The following is a 26978-nucleotide window of genomic DNA, read 5'->3' as shown; positions in this document are numbered from 1 at the left end:
AAGCGATAGTAGTGATGTCACTAATGACGTCACACATAAGAAGGTGGCTTGATATTTACCTGCCTAATTAATGGAAAACATTTGCCTCCGAGTTCGGTTCGTGCGTTACGTTCGCCTAAAGTTTACATAAAGAACACCAGCGCCAAAGTGCGAGTGCCACTGAGAGACACCTAATTCAAAGTTTAGGGTCGCCTACCATTTCTGAATTTTTCTTTGGCAAAATTGCATTTGGGATTTGCTAGCTCGAATCGCAGCTGGCGTCACTTGAAGCGGTTGTCAAGGCGCGATAACAAGTGAGTCGCAGTGTGCATTATAGTGGCTCGATATCCAGGGGCGCTATTCTACCCAATTCTGAAGTCTGGACGCTGTCACATTCCGTCATGTTGTGAAATTCGCCATCTTGGCAGCTGTGACTGGCTTACGGGGAGGCAACGCCCTCACTGATGGTTCTCTAAATGTTACTGCTGCAGAATTTCACAACATCGGCGGAATTCGTTTCCCTATAGGCTTACAAACGTCCAAGGTTAAAGTCAGCTTTCGAAAATATCGGGGAGACCCGTGTCGATGCTGGCAGTGGCAGTATGATAAATCAGGTCGCAGAAAAGCATACGGGACGATATAGGGACGAACACAAGCGCCGCACCTATATTCTCTGAGTGTGAAACGCTGCATAAACACCGCACTAAAGTTACTGTAGAGAAATAACAGAATTTCAAAATTGATCATTCTAATGTTTCTGGTGTCAGCAATGCTTCCCTGAAACTTAAAAGAAAAAGAACATTTTCTTGCAGAGGCTTCGTGTTCGAAATGCCTCAAGTGCCACTTGCTACTTTGTTTTCTCTTGCCAGGTAACACTGCTCTTTCTGCGTATGAAATGAACAGCACGATGATACATGCCTGCCATTGCTGGCTAGTGCCGTGACCGTGCGCTCCTTCTCGTGGCATCGTCTGGCCCTGCTTTTCCATGATAGCGAGCCAACACGTCCGCCAGTCGATTCTCCAAATAGTTTTGGGCGCACCTCTGTTGCAAAGCTTCATGCTCTGTGCGGACGGCCCGGCAGAGAGCGATTGCGCGCGCCGCCGACCTCGCCGGTGACGTCAGCTATAGGCGTTCTACCGGGCCGTGGTTCGCGCGGCACGTTCACTTGTCCGTAGGCGGCGGGAATGCGAGTGGCGGCGTCGCTACAAAACTCTTGTTCTAGAATTGTGCCGAGTCTGGTAGCAAAACTTCAAATAGCGACGCAAGAATAAAGAATGCAGAGAAGCAACACGGCTACGCAACGCCCGCTCCAGAAAAGCACGTCAAAGTCCCTTTCGGCATGGAAAATAAAATAAATGAAGCCTACATCACGTGCCATTTAGGTACTACTGCTGGTTGGCCATGTTGGGCACAGCGCAAATAAAAATAGCACCATACACGTCACAGCAAAAGTTCAAAGTCACCAACAGTAACAAAATGAGGCGAATATTCTTGTGTATCTACAACGGCAATAAATTCCTCAGGGAAATATTACCTTACACTCCCAGCTGGCATTTTATGGTCTTTATATTGTTTTCAGCAAAGCATCGTCTTTTGGGACTTTATTGAATGTTTAGGAGTGCTTCTCGGCGACATGTACTCCGCCCCCAGTGCCTTGACGCAATTGTAGTTCTCTCTATCTGTAGTATTCCGGGCAGAAACAGGGGTCTAAACTCGGACTGTCACTAAACAGCGGGGTGACAGCTGGCAGCCTGCGCCTTTTCGCACCAAAGCTTGTCTCAGTTTATGATCTGAGAATGAAAAGAAAGGCTGCGACTTCAGGCTCTCGTAAGATTAAAGCGTGACAAGTGAGCTCGGTCGACATGACCTTATGTACAAGTTCTAGCCGTAGAATGTAGGAAGCCTTATCGACAAGGAGGACCTTTCTTGTAAGAAAACTTAAGATAGACAGAGACATGAAGTTTACCGTTTCGTAAGTGGCCATTGCGCGAGAAAAAAACGACCCCAACCCAAGAGATTGACAAAGCAGGGCAGGTCATTGAGCAACAGCCAGCGCTTCGATTCGCACTACGCTTTATTAATGCATGCCAACCCACAAACGGTCGATTTTCTGCGACTCTAAGACGGCACTACACTGTTTATTGTCATCCTCATGGCGCGGTCCGCATGAACAGTTGGTATTTGAAATCGCAGAAGCAATACACCATCTGACTGAGAAAGGATATGAAATAATTTTTCACTGGCTACCAAGTCACTGTAGTATAATCGGCAATGAACGTGCCGATCAAACTGGATCCCCCCATTGGTCGCGTAATTCATCTCTTTTTTTTAAAGCGCACAGCAGCAGCACCCAGCCACGATCAGAAAATTGCGGGGGTGGGTTCACAAAAGAAAGCCTCGCCTCTAATGTTGTGCAGAAACCATTGACCACGAGTGTCAGTATAAAGGAATAGCCGAACGCTTCTAGAAAGTGGTTAGCTTTGTTAAAGAGATGCCGCGCTTGACAGTGTATAACGTGCTTCTCGTTTTATTGCATGATTCCGTAGAGAACAGAGCGGTTAACGAGGACATATTGTAGCAATGGAACATGTTTCGTGCGGCAACCCGTACTTCTCAAAAGAGTCGGTTGGCATTCGGCGACGAGCGCGCCCGACAACTCGGTTGCGTGAGGGCGCGCCTTTTCCATCGGTACCTCTGCGCTGTCGGGTGAAAGTCCGACAACTAACCGCCGATCGCCGACCATGAAAACGTGCTAAAGAGGTAAAGCAAACGATTCGCCTCAAACCCAACCTGTAAATAGAGACAGAAAGAACAACTGAAATCCGTGTTGTGCTATGTAGAAATAGCGCGACGATACCGGTAGCGGGCTCGGTTGCTGAGGTTGTCCCTCTATTCCTCTCTCTCTCTCTCTCTGGCTTTAAGGCCAAACTGTTCTCGTATATGTTCGCAAAGTGCTATTGCGCGTCTAAACTGTTGCCTGTAAAATTGCCTACAGGAACCGAAGCAGGAGGCTGCTGGATGATAGTAATTTCTCACGTGACCTTCAAGTGACCGGTCACACGTAGTCATTCGAGCCACATTCTGTGGTGACAGCAGCTTCTTGCAAACACGGTGACCCATCGCATTCAATCAGTGCATTATGCAGGAGTAACGCACAAGATACAACATAAACGTGGCCCTCTGACAGCTCTCTCGCCCCATTGCCCTCATTGCCCTCTCGGCCCATTGTCCTCTCTTGCCCCAAATGGAGGGCAACTGGTTTGCTGATGAGCTAGTTGCAGTTGGTAGCCAAATTTGGCATTCGTACACGTTTCTCTCTCTTATTGGTCAGTTTCCGAGCAAGCTGTGGGAGTGGTGACGTCACTGCCATGTAGTCCTAGTTTGAGCGGCGTTTGGCGTATCGGCAGTCGCTGAATTCCGCCAGTCTCCATCAAATAAACCGGGGTCTTTTCAAACGTCCTATACGTACGCTCGCAAAGACAAAAAAAAAAAGAACGTGGCGGCGCTGGGAATCCGGGATACGATATAAAGCAAAACTAAAGACACGACACCCACCGACTGTATCTGAAAAGAAGTCTCGTCCATCCCTTCTTTGATCTCGTGAGGCTTATAGCGCATTAAAAAGACAAGGACGAAAGTGAGACGTGACACATACAGGCGCCTGTATGTGTCACGTCTCACTTTCGTCGTTGTCTTTTTAACGCGCTATAAGTCTCCCGATGTCTTACCAACAAGCCCAAATCACTGCTTTGATCTCGTCCTTTTGCAGAATCATGTTCTCTTTGTCTACGCATTCGTAGTTCAGAAGAAATGTAGGGACTAATTCAATTTCACTTCTACGTAATAATAAGACACGCCGCTGAGTTCTCCAGAAAAAATTTTTACTCTCGCGGAGAAGCGTGCAATATTGAAAAATTGAGAGTAAAAGTAGGCGACCTGTCGCTCAGCTACCACTTCAGCTAAGAGAGTACACTATTGCCCGTAGCACAAAGAGCTTGATCGCGGCGCCTTGTCCGTTCGTCGGGCGTGTTTCACTTTCTTAAAGGAGGTATTAATTAATAGCGAACGTTCGCGAATTAATTTTGAATTAAAGTTTGCTTTTATTTACTGTCTATCATAGCGCTATCTATTTATTTTCAGGAAGAAGCATGGACCCAACGGAAATAGAATGAGGCTGAATTGTTAAGGGGACCATGAAGTCAGAGATTATCCGTCAGTCTTTTTTAAATAGATAGCATGGGAAATGGCCTTCTATTCAACCGGGCATGTGTAGCCAGAAAAAAGAAGAAGGTACGTTTGAAGGCTTTCTTGGGCTTTTGTTTGTAGATTAATTCACCAAAACATCGGAGCTCCATTGCTATTGCCTAAATGTAATTTACTTTTAGTGGGTCACACACGGACGTAGTCGCTGATTATAAAAAGGTGCATCTATTTAAACGTGAAAATTCGGAATGTAGTGGGAGTTTCAGTAGTGCAGTTGATAAGGAACTAATAAAGAAATAATGTTGTTCCGATAGAGCGCCAACTAAATGCTACATTGTGTCAATAAAGCACCAAATAACCTGGACATTGCTTTTATAGTGCACATAATCAATTCAACATTGTTCTTATAACGCACCAAATAGAATATACATCGATAGAACAGATCATGCAATAAAAAGAGAGAGAGGCTATACAGAGAAGACGCTCTTTAATGAAACGCAGAAAATTCTGCCGGCGTGCGAAAAGTCACCATGCTACTCTGCATGGGTATACGGCAAGAGCGATTGAAACGCCCTAAGAGAGAACGAGGGTGGAAGAAGATAAAAGGGGGTGAAAAGAATGGACTTAGTATTTACATGTGAAATCATATTCTCTATATTAGGCTAAACATTGTTCTAGTAGAGCGCCTAATATAGAATGTACATTGTTCGAATACAACCACCTAATAGAATGAACGTTGTTGTAATAGGGCACCTAATATAGACTAAGCAAGATACGGACGAAGAAAAAGAAGTCGACTTTCTCCTCCAGAGCAATGTTTAGAATCGTCAAGCGCGCAAATTGGAACGAATTCGGGTTCATCAGCACAGGTGAGAATTTTCACTAACCTGTGAAATTGTTAGCCGGGCTTCGATCGCACTGACAACAGAAATTATCGTATTTTTTGAATAACACCCTGACGCGACCAGATAATGATAAAGTACACATGCGGGGCGGATATCGAAATGCCACTCTACAAACAGTGAAAAGGAACATTTCTAGTAGTATTCTGGGAGATTCGGTATGCCTCGCTTCAAGTTCCGCGCATTGAGAAATTTAAAAAAAAATGTTGGGACTATGAGGCTTTGTTTAGGGCGAATGGCAGGCTTCGCTGCGGTTGCACGGCGATGCTTTAATTAGCCCTTTACTTTTTTTGTGCGCATGTAGGCATACACTTCAGTAACATACACTCAATTGCGTATATATGTATGCTATGTATATGTATCAGTTAGTTTTTCCTGCGTTAAAGATGGTCTGAGAAAAATATAGCCGAGCTGAGAAAGCGATAAAAAAAAATGTAGGTAGGTGGTTAAAGGACGTAAGGGGATATCGGCTTATTCGATAATGTGCCGATGTGCGGTAGGCTTTCTGAACGAAGCTTTATTACCGCAGCGACGTCCAACAACATGGTTTTCCGCGCTCAACGCCGTTACGAATGCATCGTTTTCACGCATAGCTTCTCAGGAAGAAAATACATGCTTTAAATATAAATTGTTAAACTCATACCGTGTTTATGCAGACTTAGTTTTTTTTTACGTCATTATTATTTGGACCATGCCATGGAATTCATCACGTGCACTTGCCTTCATGCATAACCTCACAACAGTGCAAGTTGGAGTTCGCAAATTTTTTTTTTCTCCGTAGCTGCCAATTCAGCGAATCAATCTTTAGGCGCTTTAAGTGAACAAACAAACAAACAAACAAACAAACAAACAAACAAACAAACAAACAAACAAACAAACAAACAAACAAACAAACAAACAAACAAACAAACAAATGACTGAATGAAAAAAATAAACAGGTGCATGAATGAATTAGCAAAATAGTCGACCAACCAAACAAATGATTGACTGACTGACTGACTGACTGGCTGGCTGACTGACTAATTGACTGACTGAGTGACTGAATAATTGATTGATTGATTGGTTTATTTATTTATTTATTTATTTATCGGTTGACGGTCTGTGAGTAAATGCAACTAATACTGCGACCCAAAAAGTGATCTTTCTCGTCCTTCTGTAGCATCTGGAAGCTCCTTGAAGTCGCTCTTACCGACTGAGAATGGAATCAGGTACTCGGGCTTCGGGTGTATGAGGGAGCCGTCCGCTCCGAGGAACCGGCTCGGGTTGAACTTCGAGGGCTCCTTCCATAGCTTGGGGTCGTTGTGCACTGCCCAGAGGTTGGGGACGACAGTCGTTCCACTCGGGATGTAAAATTCGTCGAAGACAGTGTCCTCAAGAACGCTGAAACGAGGGTCGAGGAGAGCCGCGAATGCACCTTGACAGTTACAGCCAAAGGTAGCCGTTTGTTTCGTTTACTTCAGCCTTTTGAAAAATGCCCGTAATAATTAACAGTGCGGTTCTGGTTAACAGCAATGAACAAGACAGGCTTCTGATGAACGCGGAAGTTTTTAGGTCAGATTCGGCAGGTGGCTTTGTGGCTAGTGCTTCTTTTCTTATTTTTTAAGCTCTAGCCACGACGAAATTACGTAGTTAACGTCTAATTTAGGTCAAACTTACATTGACTTCTATGGTGGCAGTCTTCATAGCTTACTCAGGGAGCCTGTCCCTTCACGCAAGCTACGAAATATCTAAACCTTAACGTGACCTGTGTGTCTTTTTTACTATTCTTGCGGGTTTTTCAATTAAGTTCTGTTCCCACTGCCGCCCTGTCTTCTTATGATGGTGATTTGGTTTCAGTATTTGTGTACCTGCGTCCTTCTTTTTTCTATTCCTGTGGGTTTTTCAGTGAAGTTCTGGTCTTGCTGCCACCCTCTTTCTTTTGCCTTTGATTTGGTTTTAGTCTTTGTGGCCTGTGAGTTGTTCTTTATTTCCTCTCTACTTCCCTCCTTCCTATCTCTAAGCTTTGTTTTTGTCCTTTCTTACCTGAAGAGTAGGGAGGCGTTGTTCCCTTTTCTCTGGCAGTTGCCCGTCTCTTCCCTCCCGATTTACAACTCTGCCCATTATATGTACGAATGTTTTCGTATAATAATAATAATAATAATAATAATAATAATAATAATAATAATAATAATAATAATAATAATAATAATAATAATAATAATAATAATAATAATAATAATAATAATAATAATAATAATAATAATAATAATAATAATAATAATAATAATAAACGTTTATTATAGTGCTCAGAATAGCTACGTAGCTTTCGTTCTGGCCCGCCCTAAAAGTAATGCGCGATACAAAATGCACATAAATACCTATGCTGCGGATAAAACAAGGTGACACAGAGAAACAAATAGGGAAAGAGAAAACGAGGCAGGCGTAAAAGGAAGTTAATGATGCGACATGATTATCTACGTTTATACACAACATATGAGATGAACACTTAAATATGTCAATGGGGGAACAATACCTATTACATGTTTTTTTAAGAGTCGAGTCATAGGACAGTCTCTAATGCAACAAGACCACTCAGGAAGTGCGAAATGCTGCCTGGCGTACTTTTTCAGCATAGGAAGTTGCACATAACAAATAAGCTTTGGGCAATGTATAATGCCATGGACCACATTATGCTAGATGAAAAGGTCTGATTTAATACGTTTGGTTTTAAAGGTGTGAGTTGAGGTATATTCCAGAGGGCTAGACTATGGTCGCCAGAACCGCAAAAGCGGTGTTAGAAAAAAAGATGTCAATTTATTCTGGACGCGTTAGGTCAGAATTAGATTTGCACGTTTTACCCCAAAATACAGAGGCATGCTCTAGTAGTGGAAGGCACAAAGCAGAACATCATTTCACAAAGGCAGCAGCTGAATGAAAGTCACGCTATATACGTGAAACAATACCAAGAGCGCGAATGGAACGTACTTCGCATATTTAACGTGGGAAGAGAAGCTTAGCGTTCTGTCTTAGTACACGCCAGAATTGTTCTAGTAATATCTTGATGAGGGATAGTTCGTGAATATTTAGAATTGAGGTGTTGAGGTTGAACAGCGCGAATAAGACAAGGACACGAGAAAACAAACACCATCGACAAGAGCTTGTCTGTGGTATTTGTTCATTTCATCGATTCTGGGCATTGGAGCATCTTGGAGGGTGTATGAAAATTGCACATGGTGTGTTTTTCACCTGTAACTTAGTACGACAGTTTCAGAGGCATTTAACAGTACTTTATCGTCTCTGCATCAGTTTGAAACTGTAAAAGAAAAAAGTCTTTATGGATGTAATTCCAGTCGTGAACATTGCTAATAGTCATAAATAGGTTTAGGTCGTCAGCAAAGAGAAGGAATGAAGAGTGTTGAATCTGTAAGGAAGTGTCATTTATGAATAGTAAAAATAGACGAGGGTCAAAAGCAGATTTTTGAGGAACTACGCTAGTGATCTAATAGCTAATAGGAACGCTGTCCATTGCTGCCAACGAAGCACGATCCATTGCTTAGGTAATTTGATACAAGCGACAGCGATGGAAGAAGGCATGTCCATTTCCTTAAGCTTTATAGTGAGGAGTTCATGGCAAACTACATCAAATGCTTTACTTAGGCTAAATTAAAGAACCTCTAATTGGTCCCTATATTATGTACCACACAGGAAGCATGGGTCGCCAATGTGACCAAGTTCACTGTTGTGGAGTGCCTTGGTACAAAGCCATGCTGTTCGTCAATTAAAATGTTCTTAGCATTAACTGAAGTTCTCAGTACTAACTAATAATGTTCGTGGATAATGTTAATTAAAAATGTGTTTGTGATATCACTGCAACACGTCACTTTGGTGCTATAATTGGGATGAGGGCCACGAAGGAAGCGAGCAAATACTTCACCTCTAGTGCCTCTGTACGGCGTCGAGATCTCTTAAAGTGTAGTTATTGAGAACATTGGTCAAATGTTTTTTGAATTAGACAACTTAACGGCGGTCATATGAAGGAGCTTCATTTTAGATAATTATTTTGCAGGCTCCAACAATCATTTTTATCACGAGTTATTCAGTCATAAATGAATATTTCAAAACCTTAGGAACGCCATATCGTCAAATCAGAAACCAAGGAGTAATCCGATCTTATCCGAAATTTACAATATTCGCACGCGCTTACACATTTTGTTGAAGTATCTAGTGGCATGTCGGCTATATGCTCGGTGGATCGCAGATTATAGATCCAAAAGTAAGTAAGGCGTAAGACAGATTGGGCTCCTGGAAAACCGTATGTGCTATTCTGCGCTCTGTCAGATTGTGTCATGTTGTCATATTCCGTCATGTTTGCATCTTCAGCCAATCAGAGAGAGCGTAAGCACTGCACAGCGAGTCAGTAGGAGTTCATAAGATGGAGAAAGACAATATGGCCGAATCTGACAGCGTCAACAATGACGGCAGGAGCTACTTGAGAACCGTTATTATAAGGGCCTCCACCCTGCAGTGTACATAATTGGACTGGCGATAATGTGATAATAATGATAATGGTGAAGATGACGTTGCTTGGCACACCTACCACCTGGGCACTCCTAGGGGTGACACGGTCTTCCAGCGGTTCATCTCCCAGATACAGGCCATGGTGTAGTGCATCTTCTGCCGGTCTTCCCACGTTGGCTGGCGCTCCCTGCCCACCACTCGGTCGATCTCCTCCTGCACTCTGGCCTGCACCGTATCCGGCTTGTCGGCGAAGTTGAGGAAGTGCCACTGCAGGGCTGCGGTGACGGTGCGTGAGCCGCCGAAGAACAACGCCATGGCATTGCCCACGAGGTAGCAAGCTTAAAAAGAAAGAAAGAAAAAGAAAACCCTCGGTATAATGGCCCAATATTCGTGTTTGCGGAGGATCATTTGAAGGGATTTTAGGTGCAAGGTGTTTAAATTAAATTTTGATGTAAAAAGTTGGGTGTCACTGGCGATATCAAGTGATTGTCCTTTACTGAATGAACTATGTAGTATTTAGTGTACCATTTGTGATTATTTACTTATTTATTTATTTTGTGGTGTTCGATTGTCTTCATTTATTGAATCTAGTTTAACTACACAAAGTGCAGAATGTGCCGTCTTGTTGCTATTTTTTATCTGTATTGGCTGTTTAAGCATGGTTACAAATTTTTTTGTAAACGTCGCAACATTTTTTGTATTACCGCATGTTATCCTTTGGTCATTGAACAACTTATTATTTGTGTAGGAGCCGGTGACACAGTCATAGCATTTCCAAATTTCATTCAAATGAATCACTCATGGGCGATGCCGGCTGCTGCTTTGTGCATACCCGAACCATACTTTGCAGACATGAGTTCCTTTTAAAAATGGATGCTAAAAAATTATATAAAGTGAGTGATGCATAGTGATGTACTTATTCTTGACGTGGTAGGCCATTAACCGCAGGGCGTCCTATTAAGACGGGAGCTTACGTGTGAAGTTTGATTTCGGCTCCTTTTCGTGCTCCTTGATCTTCTTGAGGTAGCCGTCGATGAAGTCCCGATTAGAATCGTTGTCTAGGGTCTGCTTGTGCTCCTCGATTTGCCCCCTGAAATTGATGCGGAGCTGAGAAAAGGCGGATGCACACAATTGCATTCATGTCCTAAAATTCTACTGGTGCGCACATAGTGAGTTGCTACAACTCAATCATAAAGTATATTGCCTAAGTTTGCTGATTTAGTCTGCTTTGTGTAATTCGTCCATCTCTCTCAATGCTCCGCACTCGGGGGTTTCATAAACCCCCGAGTGCGGAGCATTGGGAGAGCCGGCTCGTCAGCTGCGAGCTCGCCGTCCAAAGAAGGATGGTGGAGCACGCTAGGGACGCGGCCAAACTCAGTGGAGCCCTGGACTGAGGGACCACCCGTGCTGCAGAGGCTTCCCTTCGACGAGAAGACAGCGTGACGAAGAGATGACCTCGATCCGCGAGAATTCCATTTTATGCTTCAATAAATGTTTCTCTCTCTCTCTCTCTCTCTCTCTCTCTCTCTTCCCCTTTTCTATTCCTTGATGATAATTGGAAATGAAAGGCAGGCTTCTCTAGACTTGGTTATTCCTAAAATCGAGCCTACCGGGAAGGTTCACAATCCGGTGCTTATTTTCGAGTTTAATGCAACAGCGTGGAAACTGGATAAAGGAGTGAACAGACGACGCATTGTTTTTTTTCGCCCGGGTTGAGCGCTGTAATAAGAAGCAAAGTAACCTTGCCCTAGACCCTGGGACTCAATATTAAAGGCTCGTAAGGCCTCCTTAGACCTAATTTCTGGCAAACGATTAAGTGAGTCTTCGTGATGGCGCAGTGGTTAGCGCCTAAAGCTCCCAACTGTATACACAATGCCACAGGGACATGTGTACTAGTCTTAGTGACGGTGGTGGGCAGACTTTTGTTTTTATGTGCCCTATGTCGTAGGTAAAGCTCACAACGGCAAGATGGGCCTGGCGACGGCGACTTGAATAGATCGTCAGCGTTACGGAAAAGACGTGCGGGTACAGAGAAGTATCTTTGAGCATTTAACCGCTGTAGCATAAAAAAAAGATTTTTCCTATTTTTAGTTTGGATTTGGCAGACTACTGCACAGATGGAATCAATTTAGGCTTTAGAAAAAACCCAACTCCTATTTTTTTATGCTCATATGAAACCCATAAATGCTGCTTGTAAGGTGAACAATTAATCGAATTTAGTGACATATTTCTTATATAAATAAAAAAAAGACATATGCTATAGTGCCTGACAGTAGGGGAATTTCGAATTTCTTAGAACTAATAATAACAAAAAAGAAGTGAGGACTTAACGGAGAATTTTGTGGATTTGACGAAAACTTATCGAGCTTGGTTGCATCATTTGGTGCAGTTTCATACTCTCACGCTTGTGAACAGGGCTGATGAGCTGCAGCAGAAAGACCTTGCGAGACGATTGAATCAGGCAAGATTGAAACTCTTGACTCGGCGACTTCAACTGATACAAAGCAGTTTCGTAGAGACAGTTTACGTATATCTGTTTTTTGTCCGAGAGTAGCGTCGTAAAGTTTCATTGTTCTCAAAGTCGCGTAATTTTCGCCACGTCATCTTTTTAAAAATAAGTTTGAGGACCTTGTCTACCACGTGGCAACGTAATGTTCTTCGCTAGAATAGCAGCTTGGGCTTGTTGGTTTTCCATCCTGCTAGTAACAGCGCAAAATGTAGACAAGAGACGCGACAGGAAGACACCACAAGCGCTGTGGTGTCTCCCTGTCTCGTCTCTCGTCTACATTTTGCGCTGTTACTAGCAGGAACGTAATGTTCGTCGATTTCTTTTTCTTCCCCTCACATCTTTGAGCTACTCGACTTTGTGCAACGTTCCGAACTTCCTTCGCCATTATCCGACTTTCGCAAGCATCTGTCACGGTGAAAGCGCAGCCGTGCACCGTAATACTGAAATAATACTGAGTTTCGAAAATAATACGCGAGAAATAAATTTATTGAGCGAAAATCTGAAATGAAAACTGTAGTTTTACAGGCGGAATATTTGCGCGACTTGTCAACAATGTCGGACGACACGTAAGAAAACTCCAACAGCTTACTTCGTGTACTGGATAAACGTCTTGACCTTGGAAGCCATGGCACTTCGGCGCGTGGACGGGAGCTTCCTGAGAAGCTGGCGCACGAACATGGGCAGGAACTCAAGCATGCTGCCATGTCCGATCGCCTCGAACACATCCAGCAGCATCTTATCCATGTACAGTCGGTGCGGATCATCGTGAGCGTGCCGTGTGCCGTAAACGAGCGAAGCGATGTTGCTAGACATGCTTGTAAGCAAGAGGTTGTAGACCGATATGGGGTTGCCGTTGGCCCTGGATATTTTCTCCACGATACTGTGGCACTCACCCTGCAAGCAGAGGCTCCCCGAAGGGTGAGCGAAAATTTCGATTTAGAACAAGGAGAGGAACTATCAGCGCTAGGAAATACCAGTGCTGGATGTGCTCTATTTTGTTGAGGTGCAGTTCTAATTGGGCCAAACAACTTACTGGGTGTTAGACGACATGCTACATGCATCTTGTGCATACTTCGTGGTGCCGGGCTCTGGGATATTTAAAGTTTGCTCTCATTTGATGGTTAGCAGTTTTGCAGATTGGTCGGGAATGGAAGTGTTCTAGGTCCGAGGACGATGCCTCTCTGGCAGCGCGAACGAAGAGCTCTTTTCAGATGGAGGCTGCTTTATTCAAGCAAATATCCTAGAGACCGAAACGGAACATGCGGAGCGGAATTTCCTCCCTCCATACTGTTACTGAGCACTCGATGTTACGTAACTTCACAGAAGGCAAAACATATTCAATTTTACGTTTCTCCTAATAGGATAGGATGGAATAAACTTTATTTGTCCAACGGTTGTTGATGTTGGTGCCCGGGGCTAGGCTAAAACATCAGCAATATTGCCGACTTTGATCTTCTTGAGAGGGACAACACTTACATTCCTGACACTGCTCGACGCCTCCAACTTTGTGAAAAAACTCAGTAAATCCTGTGAAAACCCCATTAGATGTATGCACTGACGACAAGGAGGACGACGGTGGCAACATAACCGCACGATGACAGTGGCATTCGCTTGTCGCTTTAGTATTCGAGTATTTAACTCTGACGGTGATGGACATTGGGATCCTGTGCCGATACCTTACATACCGCTACGCCGGTCATCATTGGCACTTCCACTGAGCAGGCTGAAGACGCTGAGCGGGCTGAAGACGCTCAGTCTAAAACAATGCCAACTGAAAAATGCACATAGCAGAAGTCATAGGGAAGCAAATGCTCTGTCACCACCGCGGGAGTTCAAGTACATTGCGTAAGACCTCGAAATTTTCATTGCCCTCCAGCTCACTCTGTCGTGGCATTCGAGCGCTCGCTTTGTCGCTGCCGTAATCACAAGTCCGTGGAACTTGTGGCGACCAACGCAAGATCAACGTTGGGGCATCATCTGGCGACAAAAAAAAAAAGAGGTCAGTGACGCAAGGGGAGAGCGCTGAGCTTGCTTTGAATTTGCTGGAGCTATCATAGGCGACGCGCCTGTCGGCAGGGCTGAGCAGCATTGAAGATGCATGTATTTTAGATACTTTCTTAACATACTATTGAGGTATCTTGTATCTGTGGCATGATACATTCGGGAAGCCAGGTATCTGTATCTGTACTTTCGGTGCATCATGCGAAGTATCGTTTATTTTAGGATGCAAGTACACCTATGAGAAAAATTGGAGGACGCTTAAGCTTCGCCTTCAAGAGTGGGACGCGACAGCGTTCCCGTCGACCCGCCAAGGGGTATAAGACAATGCGCTACGGCACAGCGATCACTTACGATGCGCCCCGCATCGGACTTAGCGCCCACCTATCACGCGGTGAGCGTCGAGCAACGCAGCGTTCGGCGCGGCAACGAAACGTGCGCCTGAGCGAACGAAACGAACCAAAGAACTCGGTGTCTCGGAAGGGAAACGATCTACGCCAGCCAAACGTCGCGATCGGCACGGGCAGAGAGATAGATAGTAATCTAAACCGGGAGCACGGCGAAGCGTCGTCAGGGGAGAGGGAGTCCCGCGACGCGCCTGGCAGCGGTCCCAATGCGCGCGCGGCGCGCCTCCTGTCGGGGCAGCGCCGTACATTAGGAGGAGGGGGTCTTCTGTGTTTGCCGGAAGATGGCTCTGCGTGTGCGGAAAGCGCAGAAGAAATGCAGCGGAAACGCACTTCGCAACTCGTGTAATTGTGACTTCTGTACGTTACATGTTCATAATTACCGATATATACCGCAGTATGACTTTCCACGGCTCGTTTCGAAGGCAACACCGCATTCACTAGAGGCGCGTTTGCACCGCTTGGAAGCATCGAACTCGTGGCTGAGTGGTAGCGTCTCCGTCTCACACTCCGGAGACCCTGGTTCGATTCCCACCGGGCCAATCTTGGAAGTTGCTTTTTATTTATGAAGCGCCTGCCATGATTTATCGCTCACGGTCAACGCCGCAAACGCCGACGCCGACACCCGACGCCGACGACACCGGCTTTTCTGCGACACGAGCACCTTAACGCTATCGCGTTAAAATCCACAAAGACACCCAGAGTCACTGACGGCCCTTAAGGCTTTCTCTGAGAATTTACGCTAACTAGTCTTTTGTAATTACAAAACATGATTAAGAAAATTGAATGCTGTGCAGCACACGCTGTAATAAAGAATAATGTTTCACTAATTACTAATTACTTTTACTAATTATGGTCATTAGGTGGAATGTTCGAACTGCACAATGGAAGTTAAGCTGGTGCTCAGAACATACAGTTTTAATAGAAATTTCATGCTTAGAACCACTTTGAGAAATGCATCCTGAACGCGTGTCATGAACTGTACTGTTGCTTCAGGTAACATTTTTACAAACAGCATTCTTCGCCGCCAGTTCATTTACTTTTCTTGCACTACTTTAAAACAGACTATCTACACCTTTGCTTATATCCATACGGATATTTTGACATTATATAGCAGAACATGCTGAATACTTTTTGCCCTATTTACATACGCTATAGCGCAGTCATCGTCGTCGGCAAGTTCTCATCTGTAACACCGCTTCCAGAGAGCCTTGTACCTTTATAAGGGTTCTTACAGTATAATGCTTAGTACGTCGAAATATCATTAGACTTCTCATTTGATTTCATTATTTGGTGCTCAATACAGTTTTTTGCTGGCTTCCTCTCCATCACTCTATTCAGTAAGCTGTTTTTCCGGGTCTAATTTTAGGTCGGGCACCATTTCTGCCGCCACCATCGACGTGTCCATTAGCGCAATATATGCTGGTTAGTTTTGGGCACCTTTGCACATGTTTTGCACTGGGAGTCAATGGCTTTCGATAGTTGCGGAAGTTTTTTTTTGCCTATATTTTCAGTCCCTTTCATGAGAGTCTAAAAAAATTGGAGGACGCTTAAGCTTCGCCTTCAAGAGTGGGACGCCACAGCGTTCCCGTCGACCCGCCAAGGGGTCGACAATGCGCTACCAGCGCTACGGCACAGCGATCACTTACGATGCGCCCCGCATCGGACTTAGCGCCCACCTATCACGCGGTGAGCGTCGAGCAACGCAGCGTTTGGCGCGGCAACGAAACGTGCGCCTGAGCGAACGGAACGAACCAAAGAACTCGGTGTCTCGGAGGGGAAACGATCTACGCCAGCCAAACGTCGTGATCGGCACGGGCAGAGAGATAGATAGTAATCTAAACCGGGAGCACGGCGAAGCGTCGTCAGGGGAGAGGGAGTCCCGCGACGCGCCTGGCAGCGGTCCCAATGCGCGCGCGGCGCGCCTCCTATCGGGGCTGCGCCGTACATTGAGAGGAGGGGGTCTTCTGTGTTTGCCGCAAGATGGCTCTGCGTGTGCGGAAAGCGTAGAAGAAATGCAGCGGAAACGCACTTCGCAACTCGTGTAATTGTGACTTCTGTACGTTACACGTTCATAATTACTGATATACACCGCAGTATAACTTTCCACGGCTCGTTTCGAAGGCAACACCGCATTCACTAGAGGCGCGTTTGCACCGCTTGGAAGCATCGAACTCGTGGCTGAGTGGTAGCGTCTCCGTCTCACACTCCGGAGACCCTGGTTCGATTCCCACCGGGCCAATCTTGGAAGTTGCTTTTTGTTTATGAAGCGCCTGCCGTGATTTATCGCTCACGGTCAACGCCGCAAACGCCGACACCCGACGCCGACACCGACGCCGACGACACCGGCTTTTCTGCGACACGAGCTCCTTAACGCTATCGCGTTAAAAAAAGTAAAGAACGAGTCTGTTGACAAATCGGGCCGATCGTTCAAATCTCCAGCAGCCGTTTGCGAGCATATATTTTTGAAGCTTCAACCGAAGAGCTGAGCGTTGCTTATAATAGTCGGTAAGCAATCCTATATGCAGGAAATCGACCATTTTTTGGTCTGACGAGTACAAGGTGAACTTAAGATGAAGATTTTGAAAGACAATCATAAGCGGCGTGTGCTGTTTCATTTTGAACTTTAACCTTTATTAAAAGTTACACTAGCTGTGAACGTTGGCGCAAACCCATTATACCGTTGTCGTGATGATGACGACGAGGATGTTGTGCACGCCCTCTTTTAAACTGCGTGGTCACGTGTATCACTAGGCTTGTTTGTTTATCATCCTGGTGCGTGTAAGTCAGAGTTGCGAAGTGGGGCTCTCCACTCCATTTTCACCCCATCCTGGAGAGTGAAAATGCCCGTTAATTCCGCTCCTTTTAACTCCTCCGAATGGTGCGAATTGGATGGTTTCATTTCATTCCTTTATTCCAGTAAAAAAGATTCAAAAAACATTTTTTTCAAGAATTGTTTACTGTTTGCGTGCTCCGTTATTAAATGTGCATTTCTGAAGTCTTAACGAAGCCTTTTTTAACGTTACATACAACTGTTTTGCACAAGGTTAACGTTCATGGCCTGCTATCTCTGCAGAACGTTGTACCCTGTAATCTCTCTCATACCCACTGTTCTAAAGCGATGGTGTTTTTTAACCCTCCCGTACTTTCGTAACCGGGATAGGTTGCTGTTATGCTTGCGAATACCGTGTGCATAAAACAATCCCAGGCCAAGCACTCCGTACAGATGGCTAGCCAGCGAAGCTGAACATGCGGCCCCGGTCTTTATCACTGGCTTAATCCCGAGGGTCCATTAAATGACTGCTTGGTAGGCTGTTGGATCCTCGATGCGCAGTTTCTGCTCGCGCTAGGCTGCACGAGCCTGTTCTTGGGCCCAGGCTGTACCGTCGGCATGGCGTAGACGAGCTCACTCCTGATTCTGTTCGCAGCGTTGCTGGTCGAAAGCTGCCGGCTCCTCAGGAGTACGTATGACGCTTTGCGTACCCATTTCGGAGCCGGAGAGAAACTGCTGCGCGCATGCTCAGCTACGACGGAAAGCAACGACGTCCCTACTGGCACAGCGAATCACGCGCCTCTCTTTCTCTTTTTTTTTCGTGCATCTTCAATAGGTTGCGCCGGAGGATATATCGGCGTACAGGCGACATACCGGTGGACCGGTGAATCGACTAGCCATATACAGCTTCGCGTTAAAAAAGATAGCTGAATTACATGCCCAGTGGTGGACGGAACCTCGGTCGACTCACAGCAGTCCGATGCTCTGGCCATTAGGCCACAATCACAAGCGCACGTCTATCCTTGTGCTCCTTCCAACTAGCTCTTTGATGTGATCGTCTAGTATCACATTGCGTGCTCACACGCGCCATGTTTTTACCTTTGTACGAACTACGCAGGAATAAAATGTGCAAATTTTATAGTATTTGACTGGTCACGTCAAGAAAGCGTCGCTTCACAGAGATAACAATATGTGCGTTGGACCTGCGCATGGACATTTCTTTTAAAAAGAAGTGCCTATTGGGAATTGTGGTTTCTGTGAAAAAATGCTGTGAAAAGAATCATAAGCCCTCAAAAGATGCATTGCGGGAACACTGGGGAAAGAAGAGCACATTCCTGGTCAGTACAGTGCCCATACATAAAGAACCTTAGTTATCAAACACATGTGCAAAATGCATATTCAAGACAGTTACATATGTAATGGGACTAGACAAAGAAATACGCCAAGATTTTTACTTAACCTTTATTGACTTGCGCATCAAATGGCGTCAATAACACTGACAGCTGCGCGAGTCAAAAGTCATGAATATGTGAAATGATGGCAAAATAAACGCAGTTTTCGGCGATCAAAACTTGTCGAAAACATGTCACTTTGTGTTGACAGATTTAACTGGCGATCCCATTTCCGAAGCGGCTTCCTCCTTGCATTGAAAAACGCGAAGGGACAGAGCAGAGGCTCTCTAGCCTCATTCAGAACTGCAATTTTAAGAATTCTCTATAATAATCGAGACCTTCATAAACAAAATTACGCTTCGTCATGTTTACGAGGTTCTTGTTTCGATTTCGGAGTAATGTAAACCTGGCGCTAATTTCGGGCATCATGTTGCACCGATTTCTCAAATATTACAGTCCACAGCTGCCAGCTTGCGACCGTTGGAGTTAGCTTCACTTTAGCTAGACGTGCGTACACGAACACATCGCACTCCATTATACAAGCAAGGATTGAATTCTAAATAAGGCCCACGATTTCCACAAAATAAAAAAGGAAGGTAATTTGTTCCAAACTCAATTGTGTAAAGCAAAGTAGTAAATAATTTTATAATCGTGATTTGAACTAAATTATGTTGTTTTACGTGTCAAAAGCACGATTTGATTATGAGACACTCCGTACTGGGGTCTCCTAATTAGGTTTGTATACCAGGGCATCTTTAACCCTTTACTGCACCTTGTTGCATTTACGCAACGTTCTGATGAACGGCGTTCAAAACCGAAACAAAGTCTGGAGCTGCCAGTACACGTTGTTGCATTAACGCAACATTGGTCTGTAAAACGCGCCGCCTTGTGCTGCAATCTGTGCTAATCCTTCGCATCCTCTACCAAAACAAACGTGGGGGAGGCTGCTCGTGGCGCGCGCAGCCTCCACCTCAAATTTGTCTATGCAGCCACACTGTCCAGTTCGAGGCCATTAATTCTGCACTCTGAAGATATTGAGGTAATAGTGCTTCGCGAAAATGTCATGCTTTTTTGCCACTCAAAACGATTGAAGTAGGCAAAAAAAACTAATCGCTTTAAAAACAGTGAAATTCGAGTCATCTCAAAAGATGATCGGTTACAACGGTCTTGAATGATAATGCATCCTTCACAGTGACAATGGAAGAGGGAATATTGTTCCACTCAACACAGTTTCTCGGCATAAAAGAATGCAGGAACATGCCAGTGGCTTAGAAGGGTTTGGGTGATAGATAGCTGGTATGGGTGATTCACATTAAACAGCGCCCAAAAACGCACGGACAAGGAAGAGCACAGGACCAGCGCTGGTCTTGTGCTCTTCCTTGTTAGCGTGTTTTTTTGACGCTGTCTACAATGAAAGCCAGTGGTGACAACGAGGTACAGCAACCGTATTGCTGTGATCTATACGGGATGGCACATATACACAGGCTGCGAAATCATTTGCTGATTTAATGGTCGCTGATGAAACAATTTGTCTCCTAAACAAAGGTGCGAGATGTTACACCAAGTTAAAAGGTTGGGAAAGTTAGGTGCAGATTTCACCTGCGATACACTGGTGGTACATGAATAGTTAAACATAATAAAATGACCTGATCGATTCTGAAGAGATCTTACGGATTGAATGAGAGCGCGGTGAGCTGGGTATCAAACTACGTATTCGAGATTCGAACGAACGAATTTTAGGTTAATAAATAATTTTAGGCGCTCTGGGGATTGAGAATGCGATGTACTTACAATGTTGACAGTGTAAGCGGGCCATGACAAGTCATCAGATATCTAAACACCGAGGTATTTGTATGCAGCCACGCCCTCCAGTTCGAGGCCATTAATTCTGCTCTTTGAAGATATTGAGGTAATAGTGCTTCGCGAAAATGTCATGCATTTGCATTTATGGATGTTAAGGGCCATTAACAATTTAGTGCACCGCTCGGATACCTTGTCTAGGTCAAATTTATTGATAAGTCAATCATTCCCGTTAGTTATATATAACGCAGTCGTCTAGAAATAGCTTTATACTAGATTTAATGTAATCTGAAAGATCATTTATAGAGATCAGGAACAGTAGTGGACCTAATACATTCATAACATAATAAGGAGATGAACTGTAATTGTTAGCGATAACATATTGGTCATGGTTAGATATAACACATTCGAACCACTTGAGGATGTTCAGGTCAATATTGAATTGGTTGATTTTTAGTTGGAGTAGTTGGTGAGGTACTTTGTCGGAAGCCTCAGAAACGCCCAGAAAAATACAGTGAAGAAAAGGAACCTGGGTCTAGAACTGCTTCAATGTGATGAGTAAGTAACAGCAGCTGTCTTTCGCAGGAAAAGTTTTTTTTTCGGAATCCACGGTAGCACGAGGGAAAAAATACTGATTGCCTCAGTATCTTTTATCCGTTTCATGGTACATTTGCGACGCATCTTAGCCCAGCCCTGCCTATCAGCAACGCAATATTCAGCACGAGTGAGTTGTGACAACGGGGTTTAAATACCTCTTGATTCACTGAAAGCTAGGGTCGTTGCTTAGGCTAGTTGGTGATTCATGGTAAAAACGACGCGCAGTACGTCGTTTGTTTGTCACTGAAAGCGTTTAAACGTCTAAAACTGTTCGTCCCCGAACCATTGCAAGCGCGAAACTTGCAGCTCGAGGTTTATGACTGGCGCATTACCTTGACATGTTCCTCCATGGATGTCTTGCCGTAGCCAACGTCCCGCAGGACCTGCATGCTGAACCGTCGATTGTCCATCCACACGTCACCATTGAACGTAGCCAAACCTAGTAAAGCGTAAAAAGAGGAAAGTTACCTAATTAAAACGCGTGGAGCTGTGGACTCAAATGTGTTGATACCGCAAAACGTTTGAGCGAAGCTTTGCGTCAGACTTTCTGGAGAGAACCGCTTAACTTTTAAGAAAGGTATAGACGAGGTTTAATAAACTGGTCTTACGTAGAATATACGAAGAATATACGGCAGCAAAATATATTATCAATCTAGCAAGGGGTTGATGATGCCGTAAATGTGGTTATTAAGGCATGCAGTTTGGCTGATTCATGGCGCGCATCGGTGTTGTGGATTGTATTTTCTCGTGCATTTTCCATTAATTGACTTAACAAAACATGTGTACTAATGTCTCCATTTAACATGAGACACTATTTGTCTTTCTTAGAACAATAATTGTAGTTCTTTTGAGCTAGCAGTCCACATTAGGGTAAATTCGTGATTAAGAAATGTAAAAACAAACAATCAAACAATCAAAATGACCGAAGAAGGAAGCCATAACGGTGTGGTAAATTTGCTTATTCATTATGTAGCCTGTAAAAAAACCACAAGCGCACTAATACTCTCTTGTAATTTGTATATGGATTCTTGAAATGACATCCGTAAATTTTTATAAAAGCATAACTTGTTACAGGGATATCAACAGCTTTGTAGCAACACCTCAACAAATTGCAGTCATTTGTGGAAACAAGAGGTTGAAAAAGTTGGCGAACGTAATATGAATGAAAAAAGTTCACAAGTCCATAAATAAATATAATTTGCGCAACCTCCTTACTTACCTGCGTATTCTCCTTCATTAAAGAACCAGTTCTGTGGCCGGTTCATAAGCTCTTTTTTGGGCAGATACTTTTTTATTAGTTGGAAATCATTGATTATGACCACGTCTGTTGAGCCAGTCTTGACTCTGTGGATGTGTAAAAAACAGAAAAAATGCTTTAACAACAACAACCCTAACAACAACAACAACATCAACCCTAACTAGTCTAGTATTGAATACTTTGGTGGTGGCGGAGCGGTAAAAACAGTTCTTTGCAAATTTCTAAAAGCTTATAACTGGGCAACACACCATATACAAGGTGCTTTTCATTATATTTCATAGAATTAAAAAAAATTCCTCGTGGAATGTAGCTTAATTATATTTTTTGAGCTAGATTACAATCACAAGCCCGCATTTCATGAGAAATCAGATTAATACTTCACTAATTAACGATGTTTTACTAATTTACTTCTAGACCACCCTACGGCACATATTAGAATTTGAAAATTGCAGCCGCTGACATAGAAAGTCATATCCACTTGAAACAAATTCTGAGGGTGAGACTAGTTTCGAGATAGGTGTTACCAAATTTTCCGACGATATCTGCCTTGCATGGTGTTCCTGTAATTCTTTAGCTTTATTGCATACAAGGGCATTTTGTTTAAAAAAGAAAGTAAGTGGAACAATTAACTGTGCATTATTACCACAAGTTCGACAGCACTCATCCCAAAAGTGGTGCTAGTTTAGAAATTTATGTCAAGCCGATGTGCTTTGTGAAATTACTGGTTTCAATTCGCCTGAAGCAATATGCGCGCTTAAGTAATTAGTTTAGAAGTTGATTAGTGAAATTTAGTAAATTATTCCTTTATGCGTGTTGATTTCCAGTGGGAGCGACTTCAGCTGCTTCGAGTCATGCAGCTCAATGAGTAGATTTGTGCATATGTCACGGGTAATTTATAAAAAGAAATTGTTACAAATAAAAAAATATATGTATATATGTAAACTACCACTCAAAAATCATACATACATACATACATACATACATACATACATACATACATACATACATACATACATACATACATACATGCATGCATGCATACATACATACATACATACATACATACATACATACATACATACATACATACATACATACATACATACATACATACATACATACATACATACATACATACATACATACGTGGTGCTTCAGCTAACTTGAGCGAAGAGAGAGAGAAAGCAAGGACAGGAAAGGCAGGGAGGTCAACCAGAAGAGCACCCGGCTTGCTACCCTACAATGGGGGGGGGGCAATGGGAATTATTAAAAAGAAAAATAGGCGCTACGCGTGTTGAATTGCCACACTATTGTTCTGAGCCATATGGAACACGTCAGGAGTTTCTTTTTTTCAATCCGGCAAGCTGGGTAAATAACAAAGCTCGCCTAATTACCTTTATAATATTATCTCTGGCGAAATATCTTCACTATAAAAGTTGCAGCGCTTGATCAGAAACATCAGATTATTTCAGCTATGCAAAGAAAACTGCCCTGTTTAATTTTTTCCAGCCTTCCTTAAAAGTGCGCGAAATGTTAAAAAAATACCGCGTGACTGCCGGGTAACGCGCCGCCCTTTTAGTGCCCTGAAATGTAAATTGAACGAATTGTCAAAGGCTTCTCCGCGCACTGAGATCGATTGAACAGGCTGTCGGTGACTTCAATGGACTTCGATGAACCGGAAGCAACATGGCTTTTATCTCCGTCTTTCATGACACTGTCAGCCTCACCCACTACATCGTCTTTCTTCATTGGTCCAAAAAGGAAAAAAAAAATAATGCCTCCGCCGCCTTAAATGCTGCCTCCGGTTCCATATAGCATTCGCATATGAAGGCCGCTTTCTCGTTGAAGAATTTTTCCTAAAACGGTACGCTCCTTTTGAAAATTAACGTGCGTCGCAGCAGCTACATAAACATGTTTTTTTCGAGCGTTAAAGGAGCCCGCGAGTGCACTCAATATGCCTCAAGCGGCCAGTCGCGCGGCAATGTTGCATGTATTCGCGGGCTTCTTTCAAGCTCGGAAAAACACTTTTGTGTGCCACGTATTGAGCAACAGAAAGCTGTCTCGACAGTTTCTCGTGTTGCTATACAATTTTCTCATTCACACGCTCCATCTAATTATAAAATTTCAGAACTTGATGATTGATTATTTGTTAACGATATATAATTATATAATTAGGCGGAATGCAGAAAATAATCTGCGTATCTTGAAGCGACCTCTTGGATAGTTGGGACGCGCTACGTATATATATATATATATATATATATATATATATATATATATATATATATATATATATATATATATATATATATATATATATATATATATATAACTTGTAACTGGTATTGTAGAAAAGAGGAGTTAGCTGAACGGAGAGTGAATTTTGGAGGACATGCACAGTACAAAGCCAGGTGCTCGAAACCACTCCCATAGCTTTACCAGCTTTAGTGCTACAGTTTACCCTACGTTGAAAGTTTCATCCCTACGTGTCCCACACGAGCAAAGTAATTATGACAGAAGAAATATGCTTGCACAAGATGACCTCGATTGGCGCGAACTTTGCTTTGTTGTGATTACTCATTACTACTCGCTGACTTAATAAAAGAGGCCAAATTATTGCGTCCTCGATACGAAGACACCTTGCCTCAAGAGGTTACGCTGGTTGCTGTGAAAAGAGCAGCACGAACAAGGGGAAAGAAAGTGACGCGTTCTTTTGTGCATACAATTTCGACGGTGAACGGTCATCGGATTTGAATTATTGGGGATGTAGCTGTCATCCTTGCTGTAGCTGTCATACTACCCTGTAAGAGAAGGCAATAGAATGGTGAACGGCGTTAGTTAAAGCTCGGACTCAGTTGTACCAGGCGGCAATTTGACGACATGCCAATTTAGAAACGCCTTCGTCAAAAGCACTTGAACGCACGTTAGGTGTTTTCTGTTGCATGCAGATCTATTGGACCTTTTTACTTCGGCCGTTGTACGCGTATTAACGGATATGCTGGAAGATGTACATAAGAACGTGCAGCTTATTGTTGACGCTTTTCTGCCCCCCACAACAACAACTAGCCTATAAGAAATGCTACAGTGGAGGCCGAGCTTTGCACTGTTTTTAATTGCCCATGGCTAATTGCACAAATATATTTGTCCAATGAGATTTAGGCTAGCGGCTTTGTTCACATTCTAACACGAACGGAATGAGGCGGGAGCCATGCCGATCACTTAGAGCTCGAAATCATAATGGTAACACTGCGAACCACCACGATGAATTCCCCACATTGACACAAAATTTTGTTAATTTCATCGTGTGGACGCGAAATGAAGTCGTTGCATGACTCGTAGGCGTAGTTGCTGCTGATGCCTTTGGTGACCTTTAGTTGGGGCTGGGACTACGTTTCTGTTTTGTTGACCAGTCACAGAAAAAAAAAGTGTTTTTCGTAGTCTCTAAAGCTTCTATAGAAAACATGTTGCAAATAACAAAAAAATATGAAAACAAAAAGAAAGAAGTTCCAGTTTCACCTGAAAGGCGAAGGATCGCTTGCAATAGCAAATTAGGTAACGAAGTAATGAAGTAAGGATCTATCAGCAGTACAGTGGAAACATTCGCCTACTAACTGAATTAACAAGCACGGTGCCAGCGTGCACAAGAAAACACGAATACACCACACTCGATGAGCGCGGACACTCGCCGTCAAAACGCTGGTGTGAGCAAACGCGGCAGCAGCAGCGAGCGAAGTGACCTTCGTGCCGTCTATCGGCTTCAATTCAAGAGCAGCTAGAACACAGCGCGCACAAAGGTGTGATCCGTCTGCAGATCCCTATCAAGGTACGGCGCACGCGACCATGCGCGACGATGCAAAGCACACTCGTAGGCAGAGTCGAAGCCGCCCCCCTTCCCTCCGCACTTCCTCCCCGATTTCCTCCATAGATGGCGCGCGAGATTGAGTCGCGATGGTCAGTTCCCCGTGCGCCCGGTCGCGAAATGCGCAGTTGCTACCGGAGCACCACGCCACCGCTCCCTCACCCCCGTTTGCTCTCCGCTTTATCCTTCTTCTTCTTTCTCCTTTAATTTCCTTTACCCCTTTTCCCAGCACAGGGTAGCCAGCCAGGACTTAAACTGGCTAACCTCCCTGTCTTTCCTGCCCTTTGTCTCCTCCTCCTCCTCCTCCTCCTCTTCCTCCTCCTTCGCGTTCGCCAGATTGAGCCACGATTGCCGGCTTCTCTAGCGTGCTTTCACTCGCCCATACAGCATACGACGTGTGGCGACGGTGTTATCACCATTGATATTTATGCGGAACATAACGACGACAACGACAAAAATGTGCCTGGGTGTCCCTATAATTGCTATGGCAGAGATAGAACAAACGTTACCCATGGTCTTGAATTCAGAAGCCAGCCTGGTCAAAATCAGTCTATAGACATTACAATAGCCGCCTTCATTGCTGCCAAGGTGTGTCTTTGAAATACTAAATCCTCGCAACGTTTTTTTTTTTTCAAAGCGTAAGTTTATTTACGCACCTATCCATAGGGTTTGGCGTGTTTGTGTCTCGCCGAGTAATTTGGACCAATCCCGTAAACAGCGTAATCAATACTAGGACGATTCCAAAGACAATGCAATGAAATGTGGTGACTTCCTGGACCTATCTTGACACTAGTGCAGGGTATGCGT

The 26978-nt window shown here is 44.0% G+C and overlaps 1 protein-coding gene across 1 annotated transcript; it reads right to left on the bottom strand.

The window, feature by feature from the left end:
* Nucleotides 1-6200: 6200 nt before the first annotated feature.
* On the bottom strand, nt 6201-24061 carry LOC135902500 (cytochrome P450 2A3-like). The gene is made up of 7 exons (XM_065432602.2): nt 23940-24061; nt 22274-22398; nt 21387-21493; nt 12681-12985; nt 10557-10672; nt 9662-9920; nt 6201-6465 (listed from the first exon to the last, which is right to left on the bottom strand). Exons 1-7 carry the CDS (start codon nt 24059-24061, stop codon nt 6201-6203), a joined length of 1299 nt encoding a protein of 432 aa, XP_065288674.2.
* Nucleotides 24062-26978: the final 2917 nt, after the last annotated feature.

The sequence above is a fragment of the Dermacentor albipictus genome, chromosome 3 (genome assembly GCF_038994185.2).
Source record: "Dermacentor albipictus isolate Rhodes 1998 colony chromosome 3, USDA_Dalb.pri_finalv2, whole genome shotgun sequence".
Taxonomy (NCBI): Eukaryota; Metazoa; Arthropoda; class Arachnida; order Ixodida; family Ixodidae; genus Dermacentor; species Dermacentor albipictus.
This window is presented reverse-complemented; position numbering and strand designations above follow the sequence as displayed.

Excerpts from the sequence above, each read along its gene's own strand:
- LOC135902500 (XM_065432602.2), bottom strand. The coding sequence starts at position 24,061 with ATGAAGAAAGACGATGTAGTGGGTGAGGCTGACAGTGTCATGAAAGAC. Across the intron at positions 12,986-21,386 it reads CCATGGAGGAACATGTCAAG|GGTGAGTGCCACAGTATCGT; the intron begins GTAATGCGCCAG and ends CTCTGCTTGCAG. Across the intron at positions 10,673-12,680 it reads ACGTTTATCCAGTACACGAA|GGGGCAAATCGAGGAGCACA; the intron begins GTAAGCTGTTGG and ends CATCAATTTCAG.